The 11,246-nt window shown below is 45.4% G+C and overlaps 1 protein-coding gene across 1 annotated transcript; it reads left to right on the forward strand.

The window, feature by feature from the left end:
- Positions 1–423: 423 nt before the first annotated feature.
- On the forward strand, positions 424–4,659 carry LOC130114354 (monocyte chemotactic protein 1B-like). Its single transcript, XM_056282212.1, has 3 exons — positions 424–564; positions 3,748–3,865; positions 4,065–4,659. Exons 1-3 carry the CDS (start codon positions 498–500, stop codon positions 4,177–4,179), a joined length of 300 nt encoding a protein of 99 aa, XP_056138187.1. The 5' UTR covers positions 424–497; the 3' UTR covers positions 4,180–4,659.
- The last annotated feature ends 6,587 nt before the right edge of the window (positions 4,660–11,246 follow it).

Raw genomic sequence — 11,246 nt, forward strand, 5'->3', positions numbered from 1 at the left:
GTCATTCACCGCACCCACGGACACCCACAGACACCCACCCACCACAAATCATAGATTAATAACATAACACATGACACACAAAAAATCAAGAATAATACGATAATAGAACATAATGCAATAATAAAACAAGGGCACAAAAAGAAGGCTGAAACATTTCTGTTATTCCCAGAGTGAGTACTCACTTCTCCATTTGTCTGTTCAATTTCAGATTTAGTCATTGTTTGGAGAAGTGAAAGTACGCATCATACAAAGAAACTCAAACACACAGCTACCTAGGATTGAAACACCCTCATGGCAAGCCCCATGTGAAAGGTCAACTCAATGGTCACTGATGCAGGGCCAATTACAAGGGTCTCCCCCAGCCTGACACGTATAAGTATAAAGTCCAACTGAGCAGAACTCCACACAGCAAGCTGGGCGAGCTGACACAGTACAACTGAGAGGTCCCCATTCACCTGACGTGATACATTTACTTTAAGGGGCTCACAAAGTTCAAAATGTCTGCTCCTCGTCTCGCTCTGTCTGTGCTTGTACTGGTTCTGGCTGCCATCGCACTCAGTGAAGGTAAGAAAATAACTGAAACGAACCTGAACGAGGAGGGTGACAAAAAAAACTTATACTTCCATTGTTGTGAGGACAAATTTGACTTTTAACCAAAGCCAGAGAGGAGGTTTATGGAAGTGGTGAGGGAGGACATGCAGGTGGTGTGACAGAGGAAGATGCAGAGGACAGGAAGAGATGGAAACGGATGATCCACTGTGGCGACCCCTAACGGGAGCAGCCAAAAGTAGTAGTAGTAGTAGTAGTAGTAGTAGAGTGAGGATATTTTTGATTTTTCTTTAAGGGTCAATTTTAGGGCTAGGCCTTAGGTTTAGGGTCAAGTGATTAGGTTAAGGTTATGGTAAGGAAGGGTTAAGGTTAGACATGTAGTTCTGATGGTTAAGGTTAGGGTTAAGGACTAGTCCAGGGGTGGCTAACCATGTGCCATGGAGAGCCATGTGTATGCAGGTTTTCGTTCCAGCCGGACTCCACACCAGGTGATTTCACTGATTAGCAACCCTTCAACCAAAGAGGAAGAACGTATCAGTGAAGTCACCTGGTGTGGAGTCCGGCTGGAACGAAAACCTGCATACACATGGCTCTCCATGGCACATGGTTAGCCACCCCTGGACTAGGGAATGAATGTAGTCAATGAGGAGTCCTCACAAAGATAGAAGTGCAGCAATGTGTGTGTGTGTGTGTGTGTGTGTGTGTATGTATGTATGTATGTATATATATATTCGTTCATTCATTCATCATCAGCCGCTTCTCCGGGGTTGGGTCGCGGCGGCAGCAAGCTACGTAGGGCACTCCAGGCGTCCCTCTCCCCAGCAACGCCCTCCGGCTCCTCCTGGGGGATCCCAAGGCCTTCTCAGGCCAGATTGGACATGTAGTCCCTCCAGCGAGTTCTAGGTCTACCCGGGGTCTCCTCCCAGTTGGCCGTGCCCGTTAAACCTCCAAAGGAAGGTGCCCAGGAGGCATCCTAATCAGTTGCCCAAACCACCTCAACTGGCTCCTTTCGACGCGAAGGAGCAGCAGCTGTACTCCAAGCTCCCTGCGGATGTCCGGATATATATATTGTATGAGGAAGTCGGGAGTTGCAGAGAAGTATGTAGGAGTGGTGCAGGATATGTATGAGGGCAGTGTGGCAGTGGTGAGGTGTGTGGTTGGAATGACAGATGGGTTCAAGGTGGAGGTGGGATTACATCAAGGATCGTCTCTGAGCCCTTTCTTGTTTGCAATGGTGATGGACAGGTTGACGGAAGAGATCAGGCAGGAGTCTCTATGGAAGATGATGTTCGAGGATGACATTGTGATCTGTAGCGAGAGTAGGGTGCAGGTTGAGGAGAGCCTGGAGAGAAGAGGAATGAAAGTCAGTAGGAGCAAGACAGAATACATATGTGTGAATGAGAGGGAGGACAATGGAATGATGAGGATGCAAGGAGTAGAGGTGACGAAGGCGTATGAGTTTAAATACTTGGCGTCAGCTGTCCAAAGTAATGGGGAGTGCAGGAGAGAGGTGAAGAAGAGAGTGCAGGCAGGGGGGGGGGGGGGGGGGGGGGGGGGGGGGGGGGGGGGGGGGGGGGGGGGGGGGGGGGGGGGGTGGGGGGGGGGGGGGGGGGGGGGCTGTCCAAAGTAATGGGGAGTGCAGGAGAGAGGTGAAGAAGAGAGTGCAGGCAGGGTGGAGTGGGTGGAGAAGAGTGTCTGGAGTGATTCGCGACAGAAGGGTACCGGCAAGAGTTAAAGGGAAAGTTCAAGTTCAAGTACTTTATTTGTCACATGCACAGAAATAGAAAGTAAAACATGCAGGGAAATGAAGGGGGGTACTCCATCTGTCATTATGTGAAAAAAGACATAGGCCTAGATAAAAGGTTTACAAGATGGTAGTGAGACCAGCTATGTTATATGGTTTGGAGACGGTGGCACTGACGAAAAGACAGGAGGTGGAACTGGAGGTGGCAGAGATGAAGATGCTAAGATTTTCACTGGGAGTGATGAAGGAGGACAGGATTAGGAAGGATTATATTAGAGGGAGAGCTCAGGTTGGACGGTTTGGAGACAAAGCAAGAGAGGCAAGATTGAGATGGCTTGGACATGTGTGGAGGAGAGATGCTGGGTATATTGGGGGAAGGATGCTGAATATGGAGCTGCCAGGGAAGAGGAGAAGAGGAAGGCCAAAGAGGAGGTTTATGGATGTGATGAGAGGGGACATGCAGGTGGCTGGTGTGACAGAGGAAGATGCAGAAGACAGGAAGAGAGGGAAACGGGTGATCTGCTGTGGTGACCCCTAACGGGAGCAGCCGAAAGTAGTGTGTGTGTATATATATATATATATATATATATATATATATATATATATATATATATATATATATATATATATATATATATGCTTGTCTTCTCCTGGATTGCCACCTTGCTGTGGTGGAGAAGCTTTCATGTGACAGTGAGCCCAAGAGCTTGGCTCCTGGTAGGGTCACTATAGGCGGCTAGGTCAAGGAGGGGGGGTTTCAGATGAAGCACGATCCAGCAAAGACCTCAACGGCAGAACTGGTGGAAGATGTCTCCAGGTCACAACGGCAGTGAAGGCGAACGAAGGCTGCAACGGAGGGTGGTCTCCAATCGCCTTGGTTCTCCATGCCATTGGAATCTGGTCGTCCCCTGCCGAGGACTGTGTGGTGGCTGCAGGCGCATCAGCCGCTCCATGTCAAAAGCTGTCACGTGCAGGTGTCTTCCCATTATGCGGCTCCAGGTTTGGCCTCTACACCCACTTGAGGACCCAGAGGGACCCAGAAGGAGGATGGTCATACTTGACCCCAAGTGACCGCCGATGATGATGGTGATGATGATATATGCTTGTGTGCTGATGGGTGAAATAGGGACTGACAAATATTAGACTCTAAATGATTAGCTGAAATGGTCTGTGTGATGGACTGGCGGTCTGTCCAGGGTGTGTCCCCGCCTGCTGCCCAATGACTGCTAGGATAGGCTCCAGCATCCCCGCGACCCTGATTGGGATGAGCGATTTGGATAATGGACGGATGGCTGAAAATGTTAGACGTTTGTGTGTGTATGCATGTGTGTTTGTCTGTACTGTTCGTATGTGTCAGTGTGTCAAAATGTGTCTGTTGATTAAGTAATGGGTAGATAATGTTGCATTTTTCTGAGATGGTCGTTCTCATGGGTATTTCTCTTTCCTTTTTTTAGGCATGCGTGGTACAGGGCCTAAGAGGTGCTGCTTCGCATTCACCGAGCGCCAGATTGCTAAAAAGAGAGTGATCAGCTACACCAATACCAGCCAGCAGTGCACTAACCGTGCAGTGCTGTAAGTAAATATTCTTGTTGGCATACATGCATATTTGCATAATTGACTGTGTGTGTATGCATGCGTGGTGCATTTCTGACTGTGTCAATTTTACACATCAATTTATCATCATCGCATCACTGTATTCACCTTTTCGCTTCCACATTCACCTGTTCGTCTTTCTGAATGTGTCAATCTGCTGTGGTTCCCCTGCTCCCAGGTTAAAGGTAAGAGCCGGTTACAAGCTGTGTGCCAGGCCTTCAGACCCCTGGGTGATGGATATCATCAGCTACCTGCAGGCCAAGAGCACCCCCGGACAGCTGACCAAATTATAACTGCATTGACCCATATTCAAGTGCCAGATGGGGGGGGGGAAATGTTGGTTCGCCATGATGTCTCACCTTGTCAACAACTAGGAAACAGCAAATATGCCCCGTGAAACATAGCTGCAGCAATGATGCCCTACATTTTAAATGTCAGCAGTGGAAGAATCACGAGTTCAGCAGAAAATGAGGACGTGACCTTCTGTCACTCGAAACGGCAGCTATCTCTTTACTTCCCGCTCTCTCAGAAGCAGCTAATATCCTAACCCGGAAGAGCTATTCCTCCACCTGCCTTTCGCATTGAATGCCAAATAGAATAAATGTGATGCAGGACGGTCATAATGATTGTATTTTAAGTCATGTTGAAACATTTTTATTTACTATATCTTCAAATATTCAGTTTAATCGAGTGAAGGGGTCAGATTTCACCAAAAGAATACCTTGGCGTGGGAATTCTGTACTATTTGCCCTGTGGCACAGTTATAAATTTAATAAAATAATAAATGCATATTCCGGCTCAGCACTGTGTGTTTATTCATTCCACCATCTTGGATCCAAGAGGAAATGTTCTGGAGTACAATAAATTCATTGATAAATTCAATGTGACGAGTGCAAAAAAACAAAAAAAACAATACTCAGCGGTTGTCAAGGCAGTCCCACAAGTAGTGGTGAATATGATGAAAGGAATTTTGACTTACGACATGTTAGTACCAAAGATGCCTTCACTTTACACAGAAAATCTCGATTTTATGGAGAGAAAACGCACAAACAAAATTGTGAGGGGTGCCCTTACCTCCCTACTCTTTCCTCTACCATTAAAAAGAAAAAAATCTATTAAAAAATTATCCTAAAGAGATTATAGGCAAAATTAGAACCAGATACCTCACTCTCCCTATTTCACCAAAAGCAAAAGAAACTCATTTTAAAATGATAAATTATATTTATCCTTGTAATGACTTTCTGAGACAAAGATTTAACATTGAAAAAAAAAACAATTGTATGTTTTGTGAGTCTGTTAGCGAAACATTAGAACAGTTGTGTTTTACTTGTAATTATACTAGAGCCTTTTGGGAATTACTTCAAAATTGGATATCCGAAAAAAACTTTTATTTGCCCAATTTAGATTATAAGGATATTAAATCTGGAGTTATAATGGAGGATAAAAACACGGAAATGGTGTACAATAGCCTGATTATGATGGCTAAACAATTTATCAATAGATCTAGATTTTTTAAAGGCCAGGCCATTCTTAGTCTTCATGAATTAATTGATACAATTTAAGAAAGCACTGAAACGCATTCAAACCAAACAAGCTTTGCATATTTACAAAAATATATATATATTGATTTCTGATTAGAACGCTTTCTGTCTTTTCGGGGTTTTTTATTATCATTATTTTTCTTATCTTTTATTGTTTTGTAAAATACTAAAAAAAAACATTATAGTAGCTGTCTGATTTTCGCTATGTGCTAATTTGTTACAACCAGATTTTGACCTTTGGTTCATATTATAGCGAATTCGGGGGACAACGCAACCACAGGAACTGCCGCGGCCGGGAGGCGAACCCGCATCGCCCGCACCGCAGGAGGCATCGCTAACCGCTCGACTAAAGGGTCAGACCCACCAGCCAGCGGCCAGCGTGTCTTCTTATCCACGCACGTTACAATATAATAAAGGTGTTTAAAAAGTAAAAACAAAAAACAAAACATGCTCCAATCCCGCGGGGCTTGCTGACGTCACTCTTCTATGGCGAGCTGTAAGGTACAAAGGTTACGCTGAATAGCGTATCGGAATGTTTGGATGATGGCTGGATGGACGTCTCCCTTTTCCCGAAAAGTGCTGCCTTACACGCTACCAGAACAATCGTATCGCTGTAACGTTTTTGAAACACAGAGAACAATGCCTTTGTCGCCACAACACGTGCTTATTGTAGAACATTAAGCGGGGACAACATCCGTTCCGCGTCGCATATATTCGTTGGTCGATTCAATGCTGGTAGCTTGAACCTGCGCAGCAAATGGAACATGTCTCTGTTATAACTTCAACAGGGGAACGATGTGCCCTGTATGAACAGTCAGTAGGCGGGAGGTACTGGATCTCATCAAGTCATCAACGTGCGATGACTCTGTGATAACAGATAAGGAAGACAAAGCATGAACAGGTAGGATCACTACAGCTTAGTGCAGTGGTTCTCAACCTTTTTGGGGTCCTGGACCCCCTGCGTATTTTTGATCTACCCTGAGGACCCCTCCACCTGATCTTGGGGGAGGGGGGTTGCAATTTGATAGAAACAGTAGAAACTGCATTTTAAATTGCATTATAGCATTTATTCACTCTTTGGGGCAAAAATAAGAGCTTTCAGTTGTAACTTAGATATAGTTAACAAAACAGAATTCTTATGCAGTAACTTTCAGATATATGTAACAAAACAGAATATGTATTCAGTAACTTTCAGATAGATGTAACAAGACAGAATATGTATTCAGTAACTTTCAGATATATGTAACAACAGAATTTTTATGCAGTAACTTTTAACAATGCAAACGGGAGCGAGATCTCTTATTAAAATACAATAAATTACACTTGTGAAACAGATGTAATTAGAGAAAAAAGTCTTGTTACCCTTAATAGTTTAGGTAGATAAAGGTCTCAGTCACATCTGAGTAAAATAATCCTATTTCTATAAATGTCATAGGATCTTTTTTTTAAAGATATTTTATTTTCACGGACCCCTTGCAATTACACCACGGACCACTAGGGGTCCGCGGACCCCCGGTTGAGAAACACTGCTCTAGAGTAGTAAGGGGGTAGTGAGGTCTTTATACTGCCTTGTTAAGGGATCTGGGGTCTAAAAACACTGCGTTTTCCTGTCTTGGGCTTTTCAACTACAACGAGTGGGTTCACCCATTCTGTGGGTTTCGTGATCTTGCAGGTTATGTTATTTTTCTCCATGCTGTCGAGCTCGCCTTTTAGTCTGCTGCGTAGCACGATGGGGATCCTGCGTGGTGGGCACGCTACGGGCGTTGCGTCTGGGGCGACGTGAAAGGTGCACTCACCTGGAAGTTCGCCTATGCCTTGAAAGACGTCTGCGTACTCCGCCAGTATGCCGTGAGCCAATGTCTGTTCCCTCATTTTCCTCATTCACAGCCATCACTATTTTGACTAAGTTTAGATCACGAAATGTTCTCATTGCTAGGACTGGCGGGGCATTGGTGTCGACAATGTAGAAATCTAGCAATGTTGAGCTGTCCTTGTATCGACATTTTAACTGGCATGTGCCTTTCACGCTCAGTGCTCTTCCCCCGTATTCAGTGAGCCTATGTGCTGCTGGTTTCAGTGCAATGTTCTTGAACAGCGTGTGAAATAGGTTTTTGGACTGATACTGGCCTCTGCCCCAGTGTCCAATTTGACTTTTTGTGGAGGTGAGCCAATTCCTACCTCTACATAAGCCTGCTCATTGCTTTTGCCATTGTTCTCTATTGTGATACTGTCTATGTAGAGTTCTGTCTGCTCTTCATCTGTGTTCTCTCCAACAGTGTGCACTGTACTGTGGTAAGGTTTTGTCTGTGGTGGGAATTTTGATTTGCATGCTTTTGCAAAATGATTGAATTTTTTTGCATTTAATGCATTGTTTCCCCTTGGCTGGGCATACAACTCTGGCCCTATGCTGCCCTCCACAGTGGCTACATGCTCTGTTTGCTGTGCTATTTTCTCTTTGCTTTGTAGCTTTTTGTGCCGTTTCTAGTCTGTATGTTGTAATACTTTGTGGTTTCGCTAGTCACTCTTACAGTGGTCTTATAGGAAATTGACAGGAGATGATATCACGTCTGACTACTCTTTATTGCAGCGTCCATCTTGTGTCCAGGTCATACAGAAAGCATTCCCCATATAACCCTGATGTATGCAAATGAGGCATCGTGTCAGCCAATTATATCCTAGGCTATGTCTAGTTACAGGATATTACATCCCCCTTCTTTTGTAATGAAAGAACATAAGATTAGAAACGTACTGTTTAGTAATTCTGTGACAACATTTTATCACAAAGTATATGACAACAACTAATGCAGATATAATCATAATAATACTTTCACCTTTCAAAGTTTCACTTGATCAATATGCTAAACAGTGCATTGCCTCTTTTCTCCTTGCAGAACAGGTAAGTAACAGGTATGTTGAACAAACATATTTCAACTGCACTTAACTTTTTCACATTTGCAATTCAATTAACATTGTAACAGGATTTTTTTTCTTTTATAGAGCAGCGATCCGCCTCCACCCTTTACAATTATAAGTCCAGCACTTTTCTCGGCTTGACTCTACGTCCAGACCTGGTGACACAAGGTGTTTGCCCGTCAATGGAAGAGTCTTCAGTGCCAGTGGTGTCTGCAGGTAAGTTCTTTCTCGTCGTCATTGGAGAGCTGACCAACCACTACTGTGTTGTCCGTAAACTTGGCGATGGAGTTGGAGCTGAACCTGGCCACACAGTCGTGTGTGTACAGGGTGTACAGTAGTGGGCTGAGGACGCAGCCCTGGGGGGATCCTGTATTCAGAGTAAGGGAGCTGCAGGTTTGACTACCCACCCTGACCACCTGGGGCCTGGTGGTTAGGAAGTCCAAGATCTAGGCACACAGTGGGGTGTTCAGTCCCAGTTTACTCAGCTCGCCAGCCAGCCTGGTGGGGAATATGGTATTGAAAGCTGAACTATAGTCAATGAACAGCAGTCTCACATAGTCCCCCTTCCGGCTATCAAGATGAGAGAGTGTGGTGTGCAGTACCTGGGCGACAGCATCATCTGTGCATCTGTTTGGACGATAAGCAAACTGCAGCGGGTCCATGGAGCAGGGGAGGAAGGTGCAGATGGGGTCTTTTATCAGCCTTTCAAAGCATTTCATGACCACCGAGGTGAGGGCCACCGGTCGGTAGTCATTCAGGCATGTTGGAGAAGCATTCTTCGGCACAGGAGTAATGGTGGATCTCTTATAGCAGGCGGGGACCACAGACTCAGCTAGGAAGATGTTGAATATCGTGGTGAACACTGGAGCTAGCTGATTAGCACAGGTCTTCAGTACTCGCCCGGATATGCCGTCAGGACCAGCACCTTTCCTTGTGTTCACCCTTGTCAGAGCCCTTCACACCGTATGCTCAGTCATCAAGAGTGGATGTTCATCCTCAGCTGTAGGACTCACCTCGGCTACGCTAACAGTGTCGTTGCTAGCCGAAGAGCGCTGCCGACGTGTCTACTTATCCATGCACGTTACAATACTCTGTGTACTTCTCGGAATACGTGTTAAGCTTCCTGGCTTCTTCTCCCGTGAGCGTCCAGGTGTTGTGCACATCACGTCCTCCCCCCCCCCCCCCGATCCATACCAGGGGGTAACTGCATTTCTCCTCCTCGTTCTCTTTGCACATCCATAAACCTCCTCTTTGGCCTTCCTCTTTTCCCCCAGGGAAGAGGAGAAAAGGAAGGCCAAAGAGGAGGTTTATGGATGTGGTGAGGGAAGACATGCAGGTGGCTGGTGTGACAGAGGAAGACGCAGAAGACAGGAAGAAATGGAAACGGATGATCCGCTGTGGCGCCCCCTAACGGGAGCAGCCGAAAGTAGTAGTAGTAGTAGTTCTCTTCGCACAGGGGGCCTGTGATCGTCACCTCTGCGTGGTGCCGGAATCGTCTCCATGCTTCGGGTAAATTCGCCGAATCCCAGTCCATCCGTGGAGCTGGGACGCCGTAAGATCCCATTTTGTCGGCGACGTGTCGGTAGTCAAACCTCTACTCTTGACGCCGTGTTGTATTTGCCCTGTGGCACAATGATAAACTTCATAAAATAATAAATGCATATCCCGGCTCGGCACGGCGCGTTCATTCATTCCACCATCTAGGATCACAGACGTGACTGCTCCAATCTCGCGGGACTTGCCGATGTCACTGTTCTATGGCAAGCTGTAAGGTTCAAAGGTTACGCGGAATAGCGTCTCAGAACGTTACAACTTCCGGTGCCATAGCGGGGTAGAGACACGAACTCAAGCGCTCCTCACGTATTGCTAATTTAATAACTTACATCGTCGAGTTATTTTAACCGGACACAACCTTCTTCTTCTTTTTTTTTTTTTACAAGAGTTTGGTGTAGAACTTGGCCAACACTTAAGACCGCACGGTGAGTGGGAAGCCCAGTACGAGAGCAACAAAACCGAGCAAACACGCGGCTTCGCCTAACGATAATCATACCACACGGCCAGCGCCAGGCAACGCTACAGAAGCTAATGCTAGCCTGAAAGCTATCGATGCTAATGTCGCAGCGGCTAACCCCCAGCAACTTACCCGTGGCGATTTGAAGGGAATGCTCGACACTATGAGGGACGAAATCCTTTCTGAGCTACGAAGCACAGTCGCCACATTGCAAGCCACAGTCTCATCTCATGTAGTGAATATCCAATAGGTCAGTGTTTCTCAACCGGGGGTCCGCGGACCCCTAGTGGTCAGTGGTGTAATTGCAAGGGGTCCGTGAAAATAAAATATCTTTAAAAAAAGATCCTATGACATTTATAGAAATAGGATTATTTTGCTCAAATGTGACTGAGACCTTTACCTAAACTATAGAGGGTAACATGACTTTTTTCTCTAATTACATCTGTTTCACAAGTGTAATTTATTGTATTTTAATAAGAGATCACGCTCCCGTTTGCATTGTTAAAAGTTACTGCATAAAAATTCTGTTGTTACATATATCTGAAAGTTACTGAATACATATTCTCTTTTGTTACATATATCTGAAAGTTACTGCATAAGAATTCTGTTTTGTTAACTATATCTAAGTTACAACTGAAAGCTCTTATTTTTGCCCCAAAGAGTGAATAAATGCTATAATGCAATTTAAAATGCAGTTTCTACTGTTTCTATGAAATTGCAACCCCTCTCCCCCAAGATCAGGTGGAGGGGTCCTCAGGGTAGATCAAAAATACGCAGGGGGTGCAGGACCCCAAAAAAGGTTGAGAACCACTGCAATAGGTGGAACACGGTTTGAACAACGTGGATAGCAGAGTTGCTACACTGGAGCGCTCCTATGCGGTGGACCCGAAGGCTG

Source organism: Lampris incognitus, chromosome 6 (genome assembly GCF_029633865.1).
Source record: "Lampris incognitus isolate fLamInc1 chromosome 6, fLamInc1.hap2, whole genome shotgun sequence".
Taxonomy (NCBI): domain Eukaryota; kingdom Metazoa; phylum Chordata; class Actinopteri; order Lampriformes; family Lampridae; genus Lampris; species Lampris incognitus.

Excerpts from the sequence above, each read along its gene's own strand:
- LOC130114354 (XM_056282212.1), top strand. The coding sequence starts at position 498 with ATGTCTGCTCCTCGTCTCGCTCTGTCTGTGCTTGTACTGGTTCTGGCT. Across the intron at positions 565-3,747 it reads TGCCATCGCACTCAGTGAAG|GCATGCGTGGTACAGGGCCT; the intron begins GTAAGAAAATAA and ends TCCTTTTTTTAG. Across the intron at positions 3,866-4,064 it reads TGCACTAACCGTGCAGTGCT|GTTAAAGGTAAGAGCCGGTT; the intron begins GTAAGTAAATAT and ends CCCTGCTCCCAG.